This window comes from Phyllobates terribilis, unplaced genomic scaffold (assembly GCF_046119375.1).
Source record: "Phyllobates terribilis strain yellow unplaced genomic scaffold, ASM4611937v1 Scaffold_1__5_contigs__length_1240528914, whole genome shotgun sequence".
Classification (NCBI taxonomy): domain Eukaryota; kingdom Metazoa; phylum Chordata; class Amphibia; order Anura; family Dendrobatidae; genus Phyllobates; species Phyllobates terribilis.
In genome coordinates this window covers 908,662,636-908,685,430 of record NW_027362761.1, presented here as the reverse complement: position 1 = coordinate 908,685,430, position 22,795 = coordinate 908,662,636, and the positions used below count along the sequence as shown (strand labels likewise).

Here is a 22,795-nt window from a genome sequence, read left to right as displayed (position 1 = left end):
GTGCCATCAAAGACAGCTTGGATCACACTCTTCATCCAATTCATCCCAAAGTTGTTCAATGAGGTTGAGGACTGGACAGGGTTATGTGTGGCCATTCAAGCTCTTCTACACCAACCTCACCAAACCATGTCTTCTAGGAGCTCGCCATGTGCACTGGGGCACAGTCATGCTGGGACAGAGAGGGGCCTTCTCCAAACTGTGCTCACAGAGTAGCATAATTTAACCCAAAATGTATTGGTTTACTGAAGCATTATGATTTTACTTAACTGGAACTAAAAGATCTGGGCCAACCCCTGAAATACAACCAAACATCATTATCCCTCCTCCATATTGTGACTTCTAGGATTGCTGCTTCCAATAGGAGGCGCTGTAGAGTACAAGTCCTCTTTTTCTCTGAAGAGGCAATTTGCATATCCCGCCTCCATCAAACTTTACAGATGACACACTGTAGTAGACAGGTAATGTTCTACTAGCAATCATTATCGAAAGCTAAACTTGTCCATCAGACTGGCAGATAGAGAAGTGTAATTGTCACAACACAAAACACATTTCCACTGCTGCAGAGCTAAATGGCGGTGAGCTCTATACCACTTCATCCGTTGCTTGGCATTGTGCTTGGTGATGTAAGGCTGCAGCTGCTTAGCCATGGAAACCCAAGCAATGGCAGCTCACAGCGCATAGTTTTTGTGCTGCTGTTAATGCCGAAGGAAGTTTAGATTTTTGCACAGTGAACAGAACGTTGCTGACTTCTATGTACCATGTGCCTCAGCACTCGGGGACCCCGCTCTCCTAGGCTATGTTCCAACAATGAGTATTTTTCAAGTTTTTTTTCAATAAAATTACATACAGGAGATAGTGGAATATTTAGAAAGAAGAAATTTCATGACCTGACTTGCACTGGCGACATCCTAGTACAGGACCATATTTGAGCTCAGCGAGCTCTTTTGGAGACATTTTTTCAGAAATGTTAGTAAAGGCAGACTGCATGGCGAGGGGCTGGATTTTATACACCTGTTGCAATGGGACTGAATGAAACACCTGAATAGATTAAGATGTGTCTTGTCCATAGTATATCTTCAAGTGAGAAACATGCGGCATCTCGAGTACTCAGTGCAGCGATCAATGAAGGACATGGATGGGATGTATGACGGTTATCATAAAAAAACACTATACTCTCACTGAAAGGTCCACAGTTAGTCATTACCCCACTGCTCTGGAAAAACTGATTTACAATAGCACACATTCCTGTGAATGATCACAAATCGCATATCTATTTGTCAAACTTTACTACACAAAGTATATTAACATAGGTCAAACATCACGTCATAAAATGCATATGCTTTAGAGCAAAACATACATGACATATTATTGCAGTTACAGGGGCTCTTAGTATTTATGACTGTTTTTAATATTATTATTTTTATTTTTACTTGAATGAATCTCGTTTCGGATAAAATTATTTTTTGCAATTCACATTTCGGAAGAAAAAAATTGCAGTGTTTGCCTTTTATAGCCTCAGCATTGGCTGGCTGAAGAATGAATTAACTGAGAATTTGTCAGTGAGCTTACTCTGATGGTTATTATAGCTTACATCATTCTCCTTCTGAGGCAAATTTTTTGACCACAGAAAGGTTGTGTTGAACTTTACATTTTATTTTTATCTTTCATTCCTTTTTTGTACCTTCTTTCTAAATTGAGTCACCTCCAAGGTATCCTACCTAGCCCAATGCAGGGATTTATAGGACATTGCTAAATTGACATAATTAATAGTTTGTATAGCTGTAAATAATACATAATTTTATAATAACTGGGAAACAACTCGGTGGCAACTGTTGCCCTCTGTTCCTAAATTTACACTGTCGTACTGGAAGTTAAACAACTGAGCTGAAATATACTGGTATTAACCCCTTTACCCCTGACCTAGTGGTCAGCGCTCATAGCAAGTGAGCTTTTCTGCTGCATACAAGCGATCTGCTCATCGCCTGTATGCAGTAGAAGCAATCAGACAACTGCTGCTTCTAGTCTCCTATGGAGACTATAGAAGCAAGCAGAAAGTGTAAAAAAAATGTTTTAAAAAATATTAAAAAAATAAAAAAATATAAAAAAGTTTAAATCACCCCCCTTTCGCCCCATTCAAAATAAAATAATTAAAAAAAACAAAAACACATACACATATTTTGTATCGCCGCGTTCAGAATCGCCCGATCTATCAATATAAAAAAAGAATTAATCCGATCGATAAACGGCGTAACGAGAAAAAAATTCTAAACGCCAGTATTACGTTTTTTTGGTCACTGCAACATTGCAATAAAATGCAATAACAGGCGATCAAAACATTGTATCTACCACAAAATGTTATCAATAAAAACGACAGACCGGTGCGCAGAAAATAAGCCCTCACCCAGTCCCAGATCCCGAAAAAGACGGATTTTGGTAAGACCTTACCTGTAAAATCCTTTTCAGTGAAGGAAGGAAGGGAGACACAGATCCATTACTAGTGGTTGGCGGAGCCCCACAGGATAGTTCACCTCAGATTAGAAAAAGTGACGACCGGCCCCTCCAGCTTAGGCTCCTCCTACTCCCATGTTCCTCAGTCCGTACACAAGCTAAGGAAGAGCAGACAACACCAGCGGAACAACACAACCCCTTCCGAAAATTCAGAAATGTGAGATAACAGGTTATGCATATAACAGAAAACACACACAGTCCCAGGCAATACTCACTGGACCTGACAACTGCGATGAGCTGGCAATGCTGGAACAGAGCCCTAGCGCGCCGACCCCCGCCCAGATGACCGCCATCAGAGAGGAGTCGCGCCACATCTAGAAAACAATAATGCACTTCTGCCATGGGAGGGTGCTGTGTCTCCCTTCCTTCCTTCGCTGAAAAGGATTTTACAGGTAAGGTCTTACCAAAATCCGTCTTTCAGCAGCAGAAGGGAAGGAAGGGAGACACAGATCCATTACTAGTGGGACGTCCCAAAGCAGTCCAGAACTCAAGGGTGGGAAACAGTGGCAGAATCGCCAACCCCCCAACAACTTAGGCAAGCGCGCAACAAGCGCCGAAAACGAGATAAAGAAATAACCTAAACCACCGCCGCCTGCAGGACCGTACGTCCCAAGGCCGCATTGGCGGAAGCACTCACGTCCACTTTATAAAATTTAGTAAAAGTGTGAACGGAGCGTCAGGTAGCCGCCTGGCAGAGCTGCGCCCCCGAAGCCCCCTGATGAAAAGCCCACGACGAACCAACAGCTCTCGTGGAATGAGCTAGAACTTTAACCGGACAAGGCTCGCCCTTGAGCAGGTACGCCTCCAGGATAGCCGAACGTATCCACCGAGCTATAGTGTCCTTGGAAGCCCGCTGACCACGCCGACGACCAGCAGGAATCACAAAAAGAGAGTCCGACTTCCGAAACCCTTGCGTGATTGTAAGATAGAACTTCAAAGCCCGCACCAAATCCAACGAGTGCAAGGCCCGCTCCTTTGGACTTTTCGGATTCGGACAGAGGGAGGGCAACACGATGTCCTGATTGACGTGGAAACGCAACACCACTTTAGGCAGAAAATCGCAACGGGTACGAAGCACCACGCGATCCAAGTGGAACTCTAGAAAAGGGGGCGAGCAAGACAGTGCCGCCAACTCAGAAACCCTTGTCAAGGAGGTGACCGCCACCAGGAAGGCCACCTTCCAAGAAAGCAAGTAAAGCGTAGCTGAATCCATAGGCTCAAACGGCCCATGCTGAAGAGCCTCCAAGACTAGATTGAGCCGCCAAGGAGCCACAAACGCCCTCCGAGGCGGAAACTGACGTGCAACCTCGCGAAAAACGAACACACATCCCTGCGCGAGGCAATAGCCTTCCGAAAAAGCACGGATAGTGCAGATACCTGACTCCGCAAGGTACCAACCGCCAGACCCTTGGCCAAACCACATTGCAGAAAAGCCAAGAAATTGGGAATGGAAAAAAAAACCCTCGGGTTCCTTGACGATCCAGAACACCATGAATAGAAGGCCTCCCAAGTTCTGTGATAAATCCTAGTCGTAGCTGGACCTCTGGCCGCCCGCAAGGTGGCAATGACCTCGGCCGAAAACCCACGACGGGTCAAGATCTCGGTCTCAAGTGCCACGCCGTCAAACGAAGTGACTTCAGGTCCGGATGGCGAATGGGCCCTTGGGTTAACAGGTCCGGGCGAAGAGGCAGTGGAAATGGAGGTGCCGCCAGAAGAGACACCAGCGTTGAATACCATGCCCTCCGCGGCCAATCCGGCGCCACCAAAATCGCCGAAATTCACTTGAGTTTGATCCGCCGGATCACCAGAGGAAGTAAGGATACCGGCGGAAACACGTAGATCAGCTCGAACTGGTCCCACGGGGCCACTAGAGCATCTACCGCCACAGCCTCCGGGTCCCTGTACCTGGACATGAATGTCGGAATCCTGGTGTTCAGCCTGGATGCCATCAAGTCCACTTGGGGAGTCCCCCAAAGGGAGCACAGCAGTGCAAAAACTTCCGGATGAAGACTCCATTCTCCGGGATCCACCTGCTCGCGACTGAGGAAGTCTGCCGTGATATTCAGCACTCCTGGGATGTGAATCACGGAGATGGCTGGAACCCTGGACTCGGCCCATACCAGGATCCGAGAGACCTCCATCATGCGTCTGGAACTCCTCGTCCCGCCCTGATGGCTGATATACGCGACAGCTGTCGCATTGTCCGTGTGAATCCGGACCGGCAGACGGCTCAAAGGGACCGTCCAATGTCGGAGGCAGAGAAATATCGCTCTCAACTCCAGGATGTTGATCGGCAGAGACGACTCCTCTGACGACCAGACCCCCTGAACCCAGAGATGGTTCCAAACCACCCCCCCAGCCAGTCAGGCTGGCATCGGTGGTAATGACCCACCACCGTGGGAGGAGGAAGGATTTCCCCAGGGATAAAGCCTCCGGACGTAACCACCGTCCAAGAGACTCTCGCACCCTGCGGGAGATACCGACACAGCGATCCAGTGAAGCCGGCGATCGATCCCAATGGGTCAGAATAAGATCTTGGAGACCCCGGGAATGAAATTGTGCAAATGGTACCGCTTCCATTGCTGCCACCATCAGACCCAGAAGGCGCATACACTTCTGAAGGGACATCGCCATCGCCGACCTCATAGCCTGGACATGGTGACGAAGGTTCGCTTGTTTGTCCGGAGGCAGGGACGCCACTGCCCGTACCGTGTCGAAATGCATCCCCAAGAACAGGATTGACTGTGACGGCTCCATTGACGACTTCTTCCAATTGACCAGCCACCCGAAGTCCTCCAGGTGCTGAAGGGAGAGATCGCGAGCTGTCACCGCCTCCTCCGCTGTGGGCGACACAATTAACAGGTCGTCCAGGTAGGGGAGAATCGTAACTCCTTGCCTTCGAAGGAGCGCCATGAGCGGCGCCAGAATCTTTGTAAAAACCCTGGGCGTCGAGGCCAACCGGAATGGAAGGGCCACAAACTGGTAATGGGCCTGACCTATGGCGAAACGCAGGAAGCGCTGGTGAGCCCTGCCGATAGGGACATGCAAATAGGCGTCACGGATGTCGATCGACACCAAGAAATCGTACTGCGCCAGGGCCGCCACGACAGAGAGAAGAGACTCCATACGGAATTTCCGGGTCCGGACATGAAAATTCAATTCTTTGAGGTCCAGAATGGGGACCACAAAAAGGTTGGAGTAAAACCTCCTTCCCCGGTCCTCCGGCGGAACCGGAACCACCACACCCTGCTGCAGAAGAGTGTCGACCTCCCGCAGCAGTGCGGCAGCCAGCTTGGGCTCGGACGGAATGCGTGACTGAGGAAACCTGTCCGGGGGTCGAGAATGAAACTCTATGAAATAGCCTGCCGACATAACCCGTGTCACCCAAATCGACCCGAATTGTAGCAGACGACCTCCCACCCGAGAGCCCTTGAGAGGGTTCCTGGAGAGGGTTCCTGGCGTCAGTCCGCTTTAGCGGGCTTTTTGTCAACCTCCCTTTTGTCCTGACGGAAATGTTGTTTCCAGGGTGCACGGGAATTCTGGGTGGTCTTCTTTCCGGAAGACGAGGGACGACCCGATCTCCAAGAGGGCTGACCGAACCGCCCCCTGGGCCGAAAGGACCGACGACCACTACTGGCACTTGACTTGCCAGACGTAGAAGCCGCTGCTTTCCGCTGCGGCAAAGCCGTATCCTTGGCCTTGGCCTTAGCAATCAGCTCCGTGAGGTCCGAACCAAAAAGCTGACCGCCCTTGTACGCCAGACTCCGCAAACCTTGTTTGGATACTGCGTCCCCAGTCCACTGTTTAAGCCACAGTGCTCTCCTGACTGTGACGGCCGAGGATTAAGCCCTGGACAAAACCGAAGTAGTATCCAGCACTGCGTCCCTACCATATCGGGCCGCCTCTTCCAACAGCTGGAAGAGCCTTTCCACCTCAGACAGCGGAGTCCCATCATGCCACGCCGTCCGCAGCTGATCCAACAACCGCAGAGAAGCCTCACCAGCCCACATGGCCCCCAAGGCCGCTCGGAATCCATGACCCGCGGCCTCGTAGATGGACTTCGCCGCTAACTCCGTCCTTCTGTCCTGCGGATCCTGTAGACTCGCCTTCCCTTTAACAGGAAGCAAAGAGGATTTGCTCAGCTGAGACAATGGCATGTCCACTTCAGGAGAGGGGAACCAATTAGCGATCGTCAGGGATACAGGGCATCAAAAAACCGCATCCCCTGGAAGCGTTTATCCGGACACAGGCGTTCCTTCTCCACCGCCTCGTTAAGTTCATCGTGCGCCGGCAGCGTCGAACGAGCCCGACGCGACTCCTGATACAGCCGGGCTGACTTGCCAGGGCGCCTTGTCACCTCTTCAGACAGCTGTAACGCTTCCCGCATAGCCCCAATAAAAGCGTCCACGCGGCCCGAAAGCGAAGCAGAGCGACCCTGCCGATCCTCTTCATCAGAATCGGAGATCTCACCAGCAGAGTCTGTCGGTGATTCCGAAGCCTCCGACGCACTGCGCGGAGGAGACAGCGCCACCACAGGCCTGTGGCGATTCTTGCCTTGTGACATCGGTTGGGACTTAGCTGATACCCAATGACCCAGAAGGTCAGACAGACTGTCAATGGAGCGAGTGAGCGCCTCAACTTCAACATCACTGAGACCCCCGACCGGTGTCGAACCTGACGGCGTCGAAGACCCCGGCGTATCAGAAGCGCGTGACCGATCCTGAAGCGGACCGGGAGAGAGGTCCGCGCCCCCTGGTCCCTGATCCGACATGCCCCCACACAGTTGCGAGCGTCGCGGATAAGGCGGTAATAACCCCTTACAATGGGTACAGTAACCGAGGATGTGTGATTCCGCTACCACAGCCTGTTCCTACGCAAAAAATCACCAAGCACTGAAGGGTTAAAGCTCCTCCTTAGCGGGAGAAGAGCTACCCCAGCTGCCTGCAGAGCAAAAGTTAACCTAACAGACTAGGGTGATGCACTCAGAAGCATGCACATCCAGAAAGGGTTAACAGCCCTGATGAGGCCAGACCCCGTTCAGAAGGGGTTAATGCTGCTGACCACACAATACACCTTTGCCTTAAAAGGACAGAGGTGTGCGAGTCCCAGAGCCTCCTCAGCAGAGAGGTAGCAGCGCCGGATATAGCACACCCTGTCTGCCTTAACAGGCCAGCAGTAAGGTGCTCTGTGCTGCAAAAGTGAGAAAAAGGAATCTTCCGCCTTAAAAGGCAGAAGTGACTCACCAGCTGGCCGCGGTGACTGCTGTTCCCGGTCTGGTGGTGTAGAGAGCGGGGAGCAGGGAGCAGGGGGCGCTGCACGTGGTAATGGACGCCGGCAGAAGGACCCGGAAGAAGAAGGGTCTGGGACAGCTCCAGCGCGCGCTTCCTGCCTGAGGCTAAGATGACAGGCAGCAGAGAGGCGTGAAGCCACGCCCCCCGCCGCCGCATACTAATGGAGCCCGCGGCTTCTCCGTCCCTGCTCCCCTGCTAACACAAACGCCGTATGCAGTGGAGATATCCTTCCTGCAAGGACAAAACAGCAGTCACCACTTGTACAGTAACAGCGGCTGCCGCCGCAGCTGCTGAAGCACTCAGACCCTGAGAGCACTTACCCAGCTGAGCGCCACAGGGACCCCCAGGGATGTGTGGCGCCGTGGCCTTTTGCTCCCCCCCATGGTGGAGCGCGCAGGGACACCACAGAAGCTGTGTGAGTCTCCGCCAGGGAGCGCCCTGTATCCCCCGGGGCCGGCAGGCTTCAGCGGGGACCTCCTTAGGGGGTACGCAGATCTGCCAGGGGAGGGTCAGGGTTCCCAGCAGCGCCGAGACCCCCTGAGACCTCTAGACCACGGGGGGTCCAGGTCTCCAGAAATGATAAAATAAAAAAATTCTTCTGAGGAGCTGCAAAGGCAGCGACTATCCTCTGCGACCTCAAATTTTAGACTGAAGGACATGGGAGTAGGAGGAGCCTAAGCTGGAGGGGCGGGTCGTCACTTTTTCTAATCTGAGGTGAACTATCGTGTGGGGCTCCGCCTACCCACTAGTAATGGATCTGTGTCTCCCTTCCTTCCCTTCTGCTGCTGAAATGGAGATGCTACGAGTCTCGGAAAATGGCGTCATTTTTTTTTTTTTTTTTTTTTTTTAGCAAACTTTGGATTTTTTTTTCACCACTTAACTAAAAAATAACCTATACATGTTTAGTGTCTACAAACTTGTAATGACCTGGAGAATAATGTTGGCAGGTCAGCTTTAGCAATCAGTGAACGTGGTAAAAAAAAGACCCAAAAAGCAACTGTGGAATTGCATTATTTTGCAATTTCACCGCACTTGGAATTTTTTTCCCATTTTCCAGCACACGATATGATAAAATCAGTGAAGGTGTTTAAAAGTACAACTCATCCCGCAAAAAATAAGCCCTCACACGGCCATATTGACTGAAGATTAAAAAAGTTCTGGCTCTGGGAAGAAGGAGAGCAAAAAATGAAAACACAAAAACAGAAAGACCCAAGATCGTTAAGGGGTTAAATCAAAGACATATGTCACACAAAATAGTTAATAAATAACATTTCCCACATGTCTACTTTACATCAGCACAATTTTGGAACCAACATTTTTTTTTGATAGGAAGTTATAAGGGTTAAAAGTTGACCAGCGATTTCTCATTTTTCCAACAAAATTTACAAAACCATTTTTTTAGGGACCACATCACATTTGAAGTCACTTTGAATGGCTTTTATGATAGAAAATACCCAAAAGTGACACCATTATAAAAAACTGAACCCCTCAAGGTGCTCAAAACCACATTCAAGAAGTTTATTAACCCTTCAGGTGCTTCACAGTAATTTTTGGAATGTGGAAGAAAACAATGAACATTTTTTTTCATAAAAATGTTGCTTCAGACCCACATTTTTTTATTTTCATAAGGGTAACAGGAAAAAATGGACCACAAAATTTGTTGTGCTATTTCTCCTGAGTAAGCCGATACCCCACATGTGGGGGAAAACCACTGCTTGGGCACACAGCAGGGTTCGGAAGGGAAGGAGCGTCATTTGACTTTTTGAATGTAAAATTTGCTTGAATAATTAGCGGACGCCATGTCGCATTTGGAGAGCCCCTGATGTGTCTAAACAGTGGAAACCACCCACAAGTGACCATGAACCCCCAGGTGCTTCACAGAAGTTTATAACGTAGAGCTGTGAAAAAAAAAAATCAAACTTTTTCCACAAAAATGATCTTTTAGCCCCAAATTTTTTATCTTCACAGGTCAAGAGGAGAAAATGGACTCCAAAAACTGTTGTGCAATTTCTCCTGAGTATGCTGATACTCTATATGTGGGGAAAATACACTATTTGGGTGCACGGCAGGGTTCAGAAGGGAAGGAGCACTGTGTGACTTTTTGAACGCAAAATTGGCTTGAATCGAGAGCAGACGCCATGTCGCGTTTGGAGAGCACCTGATGCGCCTAAACAGAGGAAACCCCCAACAAGTGACACCATTTTGGAAACTAAACCCCTCAGGGAACTTATCTAGATGTGTGGTTGGCACCTGGAACCCTCAGATGCTTCATAGAAGTTTATAACATTGAGCCATGAAAATAAAAATTTCAGATTTTTCACACAAAAATGCTCTTTTAGCACCAATTTTTTATTTTTACAAGGGGACTTTGATGGAATCGTCTGCGGGTGTCATGTGGCGTTTGGAGAGCCCCTGATGTGCCTAAACAGTGGAAACCCTCCACAAGTGACCCTATTTTGGAAACTAGACCCCTCAAGGATTTTATCAAGGGGTATAGTGAACATTTTGAACCCACAGAATTTGATAACATTAGGTCATCATATTGAATAAGTTGTCATTAGTCTTGAGCGCAAGTATTGGCAACTTGAGTTTGCATCGGGTACTCGGGTATGCACCGAGTCCCCGCCCCGCATGTTTCACGGTTGTTAGACACCCAAAAAAAAACATGCAGGAATCGCTCGTGCATGGCAGGCAATCCCCGCAAGGTTTTTTTGGCTGTACAACAGCCGCGAAACATATGGGGTGGAGACTTGAACATGTCACTAGAGCACTCGCAATACTCGGTGCATACCCGAGCAGCCGATGCAAACTCAGGTAGCAAACACTAGTCGCCATTTCGTCACAATTTTTTTTCTTTACTTTTGAAAAAATCCCAACCCTAACCCCAACCCTAATACAACCCCAACCCCAGCACAAACCTAACCCTAGCCTTTAATTTTTACGCCGTTCCTCATGCGGTATAAGTGATTAGACGACTTTATTCTTATTGTCGGTGCGATTACAGCAATACAGATTCATATCGAGTTTTAATGTTTAGCAGCTGTCACACACTAAAAGACGCTTTTTTTTTTTTTTTGCAAAGACTAGTTGTTACAATCATTTTTCTATATTTCAGCCGAAAGAGTCATGTAAGGGCTTGTTTTTTCAGGGACAAGTTTACATTTTTATTGGTACCATTTTCGGGCAAATGACATTTTGTGATCGCTTTCTATTCCGATTTTTGGGAGGCAGAATAAACAAAAACCAACTATTCAGGAATTGTTTTTTTTTTATGCCGTTCTGCGTGTGGTAAAATTGATAAGGCAGCTTTATTCTTCGGGTCAGTACTAGTGTTGAGCGAGTAAGTTCTATTAACCCTTTCGCCGAGTATGCTCGGGCCGAGCTCCGAGTATTTATAGCTGCTCGGTGATAAGGTTAAATGGCTCCCTTGTGCATGATTTGCAACTGTTTGACAGCTTTATTACATGTGAGGAATGTGTAAGAAATAGACATTCCTCAATGTAGTAAAACTGTCAAACAGTTGCAAATCATGCACACAGGAGCGATTTAACCATATCACTGAGCAGCTATAAATACTCAGAGCTCGGCCCGAGCATACTCAGACAGAACATAATCGCTCAACACTACACGGGAGCGATTTAAACTTATCACCGAGCAGCTGTAAATACTCGGAGCTTGGCCCAAGCATAGTCGGACAGAACATACTCGCTGAACCCTAGTCAGTACGTTTACAGCGATACTACATTTACATAGTTTTTTTATGTTTTGGCGCTTTTACACAAAAACTATTTTATAGAAAAAATACATTTTTTTGCATCGCTTCATTCTGAGAGCTATAACTTTTTTATTTTTTGGCTGATGGAGCTGTATGGCGGCTTGTTTTTTGCGGGACAAGATGCCGTTTTCAGCAGTATCATTTTTATTTACATTCATCTTTTTGATCGCGTTTTATTCCATTTTTTGTTTGGCGGTATGATGATAAAGCATCGTTTTTTGCTTAATTTATTTTTACTTTATTTTTTTACCGTGTTCACTAAAGGGGTTAACTAGAAGGACAGTTTTATAGGTCAGATCGTTCCAGATGCGGTGATATCAAAAACGTGTACTTTTATCGTTTTATTTTTTTTTCATAATAGTATTTATTTATGGGTACAGTGTGTATATATATATATATATATATATATATATGTATACACACACACATACAGTACAGACCAAAAGTTTGGACACACCTTCTCATTTAAAGATTTTTCTGTATTTTCATGACTATGAAAATTGTACATTCACACTGAAGGCATCAAAGCTATGAATTAACACATGTGGAATTATATACTTAACAAAAAAGTGTGAAACAACTGAAAATATGTCTTATATTCTAGGTTCTTCAAAGTAGCCACCTTTTGCTTTGATGACTGCTTTGCACACTCTTGGCATTCTCTTGATGAGCTTCAAGAGGTAGTCACCGGAAATGGTTTTCACTTCACAGGTGTGCCCTGTCAGTTTTAATAAGTAGGATTTCTTGCCTTGTAAATGGGGTTGTGACCATCAGTTGTGTTGTGTTGTGCAGAAGTCAGGTGGATACACAGCTGATAGTCCTACTGAACAGATTGTTAGAATTTGTATTATGGCAAGAAAAAAGCAGCTAAGTAAAGAAAAACGAGTGGCCATCATTACTTTAAGAAATGAAGGTCAGTCAGTCCGAAAAATTGGGCAAACTTTGAATGTGTCCCCAAGTGCAGTTGCAAAAACCATCAAGCGCTACAAACGCTACAAAGAAACTGGCTCACATGAGGACCGCCCCAGGAAAGGAAGACCAAGAGTCACCTCTGCTTCTGAGGATAAGTTTATCCGAGTCACCAGCCTCAGAAATCGCAGGTTAACAGCAGCTCAGATTAGAGACCAGGTCAATGCCACACAGAGTTCTAGCAGCAGACACATCTCTACAACAACTGTTAAGAGGAGACTTTGTGCAGCAGGCCTTCATGGTAAAATAGTTGCTAGGAAACCACTGCTAAGGACAGGCAACAAGCAGAAGAGACTTGTTTGGGCTAAAGAACACAAGGAATGGACATTAGACCTGTGGAAATCTGTGCTTTGGTCTGATGCGTCCAAATTTGAGATCTTTGGTTCCAACCACCGTGTCTTTGTGTGATGCAGAAAAGGTGAACGGATGGACTCTACATGCCTGGTTCCCACCGTGAAGCATGGAGGAGGAAGTGTGATGGTGTGGGGGTGCTTTGCTGGTGACACTGTTGGGGATTTATTCAAAATTGAAGGCATACTGAACCAGCATGGCTACCACAGCATCTTGCAGCGGCATGCTATTCCATCCGGTTAGCGTTTAATTGGACCATCATTTATTTTTCAACAGGACAATGACCCCAAACACACCTCCAGGCTGTGTAAGGGCTACTTGACAAAGAAGGAGAGTGATGGGGTGCTACGCCAGATGACCTGGCCTCCACAGTCACCATACCTGAACCCAATCAAGATGGTTTGGGGTGAGCTGGACCGCAGAGTGAAGGCAAAAGGGCCAACAAGTGCTAAGCATCTCTGGGAACTCCTTCAAGATTGTTGGAAGACCATTTCCGGTGACTACCTCTTGAAGCTCATCAAGAGAATGCCAAGAGTGTGCAAAGCAGTCATCAAAGCAAAAGGCGGCTACTTTGAAGAACCTAGAATATAAGACATATTTTCAGTTGTTTCACACTTTTTTGTTAAGTATATAATTCCACATGTGTTAATTCATAGTTTTGATGCCTTCAGTGTGAATGTACAATTTTCATACTCATGAAAATACAGAAAAATCTTTAAATGAGAAGGGGTGTCCAAACTTTTGGTCTGTACTGTATATATATATATATATATATATATATATATATATTTATATATATATATACACACACACACACACACACACATATATATTTTATTATTTTTTCATTTCATTTTTTTTTATATTTTTACAATTTTTTTTCTTTTTTTTTCCACTTTCTGACACTTTCTTTCACTTTTATACTTTGTCCCACTATGGGACTCACTTTTTTTGCAGGCTGATCGCTTGCATAGCATAGAGATGCAGCAGCATCCTTGTGCTATGCAGGCTGTCAGCTCTGCACTGGCACAAGTTAGATAGATCGTGCACTGCGCACGATATATCTAACTTCCTGATGCCTGGTAACCTGGATGTCGTCATGACGATATCGTGTCACCATGGCAATGATTGGGACCCTGCACTGACAGCGCGGGGTCTCCGATCCGAGGTAAGAGGGGCACTCTTACCTCTGCCTGCTCCCGCAATGCTGCGATCGACTTCGATGCGGGACCGCTCCTGGCACATAGTACCGGGTGTCAGCTGTCAAAATCAGCTGACACCCGGCGGCAATCGTGCCCGAACAGCCTCTGTGCGGGCACGATTGCCAAGGCGTAATAATACGTACTTGGTCAATAAGGCCCACGGCGCAGGTACGTATTATTACGCCCCTCGTCAGAATGGGGTTAACGGGACTTTCAGTTTTAATATAAAGTTTGTGTTATGCACATGGTTGTAGAACCACTGTGCCATGGGGAGAGCCTGGAGGGGCGTAACTAAGGGACCACCTGGTTCTTCACTAGAGCCCCTGATGGTGTGGTTAGACTTGAACCCAAATGAACGCTAGGTTCTACCCCAGGACAGGCCCCAGACCCGAAGCAGCTGACCCCCAAAGGGGCAGGGAAGCAGGACTGGCCAGAAACTGGTAAACAGGAGGATGTGCTGTGATTAGACAGAACAGGTCCTGTATAAGACGGCACAGCTGGTACACAGAACAGGTTCACAACCGGGAACTGACAGGGTAGGTTCAGGAACACAGGGTGGACTCAGGAGCAGGATCACAGATGCAGATGCAGAATTCCTCATTTCTCGACACGTTTCCCCGTATGGTTTCAGGTTCATCAGGAGAAAAAGATTTTGGATCAGTATAATGATAGGTATCCTGTTGATGATTTGCACTATGAGGAATTCTTATACTGGACTGGGTAGGCAATATCTCTTCACCTTAAGATGAGTAACCCACCCACTATATATATATTGGTGCCTGATTATTTGTACCTGCAGGAAGTGTAGTACTATCGGTTCTTATCTCTCTCTTAATGTTGTGGTTTTGGTGGGTACCTGCCTGCGTACCTCAGTTTGGGAATTAATTATTTATTTATGTTTTCATGGAGTATTATCCCTGCCTGGTATGTGTCTTGCTATTTGGAGTAAGGGAATGGGCATATCCACATTATAGTAATATAAGGTGCCTGGGGGTAATGAGGGAATCAATGATTTTTTTGTATAAATCTCTAGCCCCATGAGGATATATATCGGGTAGCCTTGGGATCATAGAAAATTTGTTTATTTATTTGGTATTACTCCTAATGGTGTAGCTTGTTGTTTATGACCTATGACGGTATACAAGGGTAGGCTTCTTTTAAGAGACACCTAATATTTGGGTCTTTTCTTTAGTCTGTGTATCTTTAAACTAGATGACATAGCCTACTGCTGAGTATTTGAGTATCTGTTTACATTTGCAGCACTAGGTCACTTTTTAATAAGAGATGTGTGTCCATGTTTTGCATCATTCGGTATTTGGTGTGTGCCTTTGAGGCAACATTTTATTGATATCTATTAAAAGTTATTTTTATGGGTTTTTTCTAATGTTAGTCTTAGAGCATGTGCATCTTTTTTATCGCTCTGCATACTTTTTCTTTTTAAATTTTTTTTTTCTTTTTACAGTTCACTTTTTGAGATAAAGTTTGTTCTGAACGTTATAATGTCAATAATGTCAATTTTGCCTAATAAAAAACAATGGAAGAACTGTGTTTTTTTTTTGTTTTTTTTCAATTAAAAGTTTGTTTTATTTTTACTTTTTTTATTTTATTTTATGTGCAGTTCCACTATAGGACTTAAACATTGAAATCCCTGACCACTGGTGTAATATACTGCAATACCGCTGTGTTTCACACTGACATACGGGACATTAGACCGATGGTATACATAGGGATCCTCCTCCCTCAGATAACAACAATAATGCCGCTGTCATTTCGGACAGTGGCATATAAAGGATTACCATAGCCGCGATCTATACTTGCACTGATTGTGGCCATCATGGGTGAGTGTCAACTGTAAAATACAACTGACACCTGCTGCAAAATGCATCTCCTCTGATCGCTCACTGACAAATGTACAGGAGTCGCAGTGAAGGTAATATGCAAGTGCCATGATTGACATGTTATCGGGAGCCAAGCATCTTGATTCAAGTCCTGGAGACACTGTTGGGGGCCCCCCAACTGCCAATAAAATGGCCACTATACCGGCGGTATACAAAAGCCCAGCAAACTCCATCTTGTACTTACTATCGGCATTCAGGGAGCGGTTCAGGACAGGGCAATTATTCAATTCTATGCTTTTGTTTTTTTCCTCCCCTTCTTTCAAGATCCATAAGTTTTACTTTTTTCCAGCGACATAGCCGTATGAGAACTTATTTTTTGCAGGACAAGCTATAGTTTTAAATGATACCAATTAACTTTACTAAAAAATTCCAAGTGATATAAAATGGTAAAGAAAAAAAAATTCAATCCCGCTAAGGTTTGTTGGGTCTTCTTTTTACGAAATTCATTGTATAATAAAAATGATAATATGATTCTTCAGTATTACGGTGATACCAAACTTATATAGATTTTATTTTTTTACTGAAATGGTGAAAAACAATTCAAATGTTTGAAAAAAATGTAAAAACTTTTGGTTTGTGTCATTTTCTGAGACCAGTAACATTTTTATTCTTCGATTGAAGAAGCTGTGTAAGGGCTTATTTTAAGAATGGCGTTTTCATTGATAACACTTAGAGTATAGAAGACGTTTTAACCATACTTTATTGTATTTTTTTTTTTTTAGGGAGCTGTGGTGACTGAAAAAAAGCAATTCTTGTTCTGGTGTTTTGATTTTTTTTTAATTTTTACTGTAGCAGTTAATTTTATATTTTGATAGACCAGACATCTACAGAACTGACAACATCAGACATGTTTATTTTTAAAAGGTCTTTATTTTTAGTGGGTCAAAATTGGTGAAATTCATAATTTTTAAAACTATTTTTTGTACTCTATTTTTAGTTCCTCGGGCCACAGCCCCACTAGCAGTATTTGGTCAGTATTCGGTCAGCATTTTTTCTCAGGAGTGGGAGCCAAAACTAGTTGAGGAACAATCAGAGAAAAGGTCTAATAGAAACAAGTCACCAATTCTGCATTTATTACCCACTCCTGATTTTGGCTCCCACTCCTGAGAAAAAATACTGACCAAATACTGATAGTGGGGCCGTGGCCTAAGGCTACGTTCCCACAATGTGCTTTTGGTGAGTTTTAAATGTTACAGATTTTCGTAACTATTTCTGCATCCTTTAAGTAAAATAGGTTAATTGCATTTTTTTTTAAAAATACGCAGAATAAAAAACTGCCAAAATAAGTATTGTGGGAACGTAGCCTAAAGGGGACTTGAACTTGCGATCCTTTGATCAACTGTTCTATATACTGCAGTACTGCCATGATAACCCATCTAAATGATGAAAAGCAGAGATCGGAGCTGAGCTGCGGTGCTGCGGATAGGGACAGGTGCCGATTATGTAGCATGGAACCCTCTACACACTTGCAGACCCTATCGTGGACGTACTGGTAAGGGTCTAAGGCAGTGTAAAGAGTTAATCAGAAACTTCCATTTGATGGATCAAAGTAAAAGAACTAAAGGTCCTTGTAGCTCTACTTTACCAACTATAAAACTTTGTCCAGAATTTCACCTAAAAATAAAATGCAAATAAAAGAAATGCCAACTACAATTGCAGGCTGCACAACTGTTTTCCCAGGTGGAGCTAAAGAGGCGCATACAAGGATATCATAGGAGTGATAACTGTGTCTACAGCCATCATTTCCTACACAAAAATTAGATCATTGTCTTGCGTCATGAACCTAAGGAAATCGCCTTCAACTGCTTAAAGGAAGTCTGTCAGTCCATGTAGCCTTGTAAGGAACATAGCCCCTATAAAAATGGCACATTTATTTTTTTAATGGCATCCTCAGTTTGCCATAAAATGCTCTTTATTCTCATATGCGAATTAGGTTTGTGCCTCCTTGGCGTGCCTGAGCGTTGTAGTTCAGTTACCCCCACAAGTTTTGCATGTGTCCATGCCTCCCACTCTTTACATAGTCAGTGATGGTTTTGCAGAGGTGACCGCTGATTGCACGGAGATCTAACAATACTACGGGCTATGCCCCTACAAGGCTAGGTGCTCCGATTAATACATTATGCTGATCATGATATTGCATGCAAAGCTTAGAAACAAATGAAGTGATCTGTATCAGGTACTTTGCTGAAAAAAACAAACAAATAAATCTTTGTAAATATGCCATGTGTGAATTTTCTATTTCACCAGCAGTCTTAAAGATCTGGCTTCGAAGTGAAAAACCAAGCTCAGATACTTGTCACAGATTAGTACCATAGGGAACCTGCCAGCACATTTTCACATTTGGAAGTAGTGATATGACAGTACAGTGGCCTATTAGTGATGAGCGAGTGTGCTCGTTTAACCCTTTCACGGAGCACGTTTGGGTGCTTCCCGAGTATCTTCGGCGTGCTCGTTTATTATGTTTGAATCCCTGCGTCTGCATGATTTATGGCTGTTGCACAAACTAAACACATGTGAGGATTCCCTAGCAAACAGGCAATCCCACAATGTGTTTAGGATGTGTAACAGCCATAAATCATGCAGATGAAGAGACTGAAACATAATATACGAGCACGTCGAAGATGCTCGGGAAGCACCCAAGCGTGCTCCGTGAAAGGGTTAAACGAGCACGCTCGCTCATCACTACTCTTTATCCTTTAACGTAAAAGACAACTTTTTTTTATCGATCTGAAATGCAAGTCATAGCGTATAAGCCACATGCAAATCAGGACGGCAGTGCATTGGGGACTTCACTGCACTTAGTTGGCTTCTTCTGAGTCCACTGACATGCCCCCGTGCCATCTAAAACCTAGTCTTATTAACATCCCTATTAAACATACCATAAATAAGACAATGAAACTTACTGAATATTTGGTGTAATGCCTTCCAGAAGAACAATGTTCACACCACCAATATGGGCTGTTGCACATGTTTCAGTCATTTTTTGATGCAGAACATCTGAACACATAAATACATGCAGTTAAAAGCCATTAGTGATTCAGACAAATTTGAGGGAAAATAAGTAAAAACACAAAGACAAAAAAAAAATCTGTAGACAATTGCAAGAAAATCAAAATATTATTTACACAATAGCAAAAACTTAAAACTGTATGAAATTGTGACAAGAAACAGAAAATTAATGATGGAATACCCGTGGCATCCAACAGACTAAATTTGTTTGTAATGCAGTACATATAGGGTTTCTCGGGGGGTGTATCATTTTGAAAGAACAAAAACAATCAGCAGCACTATTTTCTTCTGTAAAAATGTCTCCAAAAGTCACCTATACAGTAGATGTAGATGTGAACATGCTCTAAGACAAAATACAAATGAGCACATGCTCTAAGCATTCAGAACAATACCTTTCATTTTTTCCTTTAGGGTAAAACTCCCATGAATCCGCTTGAGCTCAGATTCCATTGTCAGACCCCCGATGTCAGCTTCTAGGTGGGTGCGATTAACCATGCCGATTCCGAACACAATCAAGGTGACGTGCTGTGGTTCAGTTGCAACCAAGCTGCGTTTTCTTTGACTTCTGTTCAAGCTGTTACTGTCCTGTTCATTCTCAAACACCACTTTGCATGTGGGCTCTGATGGACTCCTGCCACCTGGGTATCATTCAAAAAGAGGAGAAAGTCAACTGAGCACCCACGTGACCCTACAAAATATAGAACTCACTTCCATTTAGGTCAAGTCTTACAAATGGATGTGTTGTGTGAAACACATAAATGCGATTCAGGAAACAATTTGCAGTTCTGCTTTCTTACCTGCTGGGCCAAGTGGTTCTGAGGACTTTTCCAAAAATCCAGTGGGGTCAGAGATTAAAGAGTAAAAGTTGAGTAGTTTGTACATGTTCTGCCAGCACTCGGCCGACGGCTCGCTTTGTTCAGACACAGTTATGGAGTCAGAGTCATCCATATGAATTGCCATATGGTCTACTGCATCTTTTGAGCCTTTTCGGGACACCTTGGAGGTTCTTCTCTCTGACCTTCCCAAAGAGTTTTTGTTCCTAGTCTCCTTTTTGTTGGTATCATTATTTGCTCTTTTGTTCTTTATATTATTGACCCTTGCACCACCATTTAAACTGCCTCGAGAGCTACGGCTGAAATCAGAGGAGCGAAAGTCCCTGTGTTTTCTCGTCTTGAAGGTAGGTGTGGGTGAGGCTGAGCCGGCTGTATATCTGCTTAGTTTGATATCAGTCTGTGTTGCTTTGATATCGTCAATCATAGTACTGAACTGATGTATAAGCCGCACTAAAGCCATGTCTACGTGTTGACTGATGGACTGGCAGGAGATGGTAAAGTTGCAGTGAAAGGTATTGTAGTATCTCTTGCTGAGATCATGGAAGGAGAGGGCACTGGTGGAATTCTGGGGGGTGCACATAGACTTTTCCATTATCACTGCATTAATGCTGAATGTTTCTAGCATTAAAGCTGGTTTGAATTCAAGAGGAGGTAGATTTATGGCTCCTTGCCTACAACATTAATAAACAGAAGTAAAAAAAATAGTTGAAAAAGAAAGAATATCTCATATCATACTGATCATCAAGTGCACAATGCAAAAACCTTGTCTCTGTCACATTTGAAGACAATCATGTTAGTGAAGAAACAAACCTTCTGGCTCTTTTACTTCTTCTTTCCTTTGATGTATCAGAATCTACTATATCAGCTCTAAGACAGTCTAGTGTGCCAGAGAAGGACAAATGTTCCCCGAAATACATCCTATAGCTGAGAGGTACGACATCTTGTGACTGGATGCCTGTATGACTGAGCAGAGGCTTGAAGACCACCTGGAAAAGAGAGGAAGAGTCAGAGTCAGAAGGATGCAATTGTAAAAGAAAATGAATTTGGAACATATTTTACCAAATGGTGTGTTAATAAAGAATTATTGCTGTGGTGTTAAAAATCAAGTAACAAATGCCTGAAGTTTGACCTTTTCCATGCCATTTTCTTTAATCTTTTCTCCACGAGATTTTAAAGTTATATTGTAAAATCTATGGTATAAGAATGTCTGGGAAAAAAAGTTATGCCATCTACATGCTGAATATCGATAACGACACAAACTCCAAAAATCAAATTATTTGAGCATTTTTTTTTATAGGGCAGCCATGAAAAAAAATGTCCATATTTTGCTACCTCCAGTCTGCAAGCATCATGCCTCAAAAATATGGAGATGAGTAAGGGCTCATTCACACATCTGATTTTCATGTATAGGTTCTGTGTTTCTGATAGAAAGAACAAGTACTAATTATAGACCATAAAACTGTTTCATATGCTCTATTGACTACAAAAAAGAGACATGTCCCTTTTTGGTCTAAGTCATTGATTAAACTTGCTAATGCAAGTCAATGGGTCCATTTAATTTTTTTTAATTGTTATTTATTTTTTACATACAAGAAAAACAGATGCGTCAAAATGAATACACATACTAAAAAAATGTAGAAATAAAGTCATTCAACCAACACTGACTCAAAAATGTAATTAAATGATGTTTTTTCTATTTAACCTGTGCATCTGCAAGCTGGACTGCAGGAAATCCTTGGTTTCCCTCTTCGATTCCAGCTATATCATCTTGGCTACTGCTATGTTGAGAATGGGTTCCATCCAATGTGTTTTGTTCACTGGACAGGACAGTATTGAAGTCAGACGCTGATGGGATAGTCGGTAGGTTATGTGTAGTTCCTAAAATGTCAAAATAAATTTTCTTTAGGATTACTAATAAAGAGAAAAAACATTAACATACTGTAAAATGGATTTATAAAACTGTGATATATAATGTCAGTCTTTACTAATCTAACAATGTGTACTTTCTCAAAAAGGTATAGACCACAGAAATAAACATGTTCTATACAGTGCCTTGAAAAAATATTCATAACCGTGAACTTTTCCACATTACACCCACAAACTTGAATGCATTTTATTGGGATTTGTTAATTTGATATACCAACACTAAGTAGCAAGTATTTTTTAAGAGTAAAGGAATTGATAAATGGTTTTCTAAATATTTTAAAAATATAAAACTGAAAATTGTGACCTGCATTTGTACTCATCCCCCTGAAGTCTGACACCCCTAAATAAAATCCTGAGTGACCAATTACCTCCATAAGTCACATAATTAGTAAATAGAGTCAATCTGTGTGTAATTTATAACTGTTCTGGGAAGGCCTTAGAGGTTTGTCTGAGAATATTAGGGATCAAACAGCATCATGAAAACCAAGGAACATATCAGACAGGTCAGGGATAAAGTTGTGGAAAGAGTAAAGCAGGGCTAGGTTATCAAAATAATAGTCCAAGCTCTGAACATCTCAGGAAGCACTGTTCAATCCATCATCCAAAAATGGAAGGAATGTGGCACAACAACAAACCTACCAAGACATGACTATCCATCTAAACCAGGGATGTCAAACTTAAACACACAGAGAGCTAAAATGAAAAACTTGGACAAAGTCGCGGGCCAACCAGTATACAGTAAAATGGGTCCTACATGGTCTTCCATACAGAATAATGGGCCTCACTTAGTCCTCCATTCAGTATAATGGCCCCACATAGGGGTGGCGGTTCAGGTGTCGAGAGCCAAATATAACCACCCTGAGGGCCAGATTTGGCCCACGGGCCGGAGTTTGACATGTATGATCTAAACTGACATCCCATGCAAGGAAAGCACTAATTAGAGAAGCAGCCAAGATGTCCATGGTCATTCTGTAGAAGCTGTAGAGATTCACAGGACAACTATTATTATATAATTCACAAATCTGGCCTTTAT

The 22,795-nt window shown here is 43.9% G+C and overlaps 1 protein-coding gene across 12 annotated transcripts in view; it reads right to left on the bottom strand.

The window, feature by feature from the left end:
• Positions 1-22,795, bottom strand: part of BLTP1 (bridge-like lipid transfer protein family member 1) — a 303,862-nt gene that overhangs the window by 86,944 nt on the left and 194,123 nt on the right. For all 12 annotated transcript variants that reach the window (XM_073641272.1, XM_073641320.1, XM_073641292.1 and 9 more), the window contains 5 exons: positions 21,539-21,714; positions 20,647-20,822; positions 19,801-20,507; positions 19,396-19,641; positions 18,898-18,991 (listed from right to left, as the gene is read on the bottom strand). In XM_073641272.1, the coding sequence (XP_073497373.1) occupies positions 18,898-18,991; positions 19,396-19,641; positions 19,801-20,507; positions 20,647-20,822; positions 21,539-21,714 (1,399 nt within the window). The remainder of the gene's footprint in view (positions 1-18,897; positions 18,992-19,395; positions 19,642-19,800; positions 20,508-20,646; positions 20,823-21,538; positions 21,715-22,795) is intronic.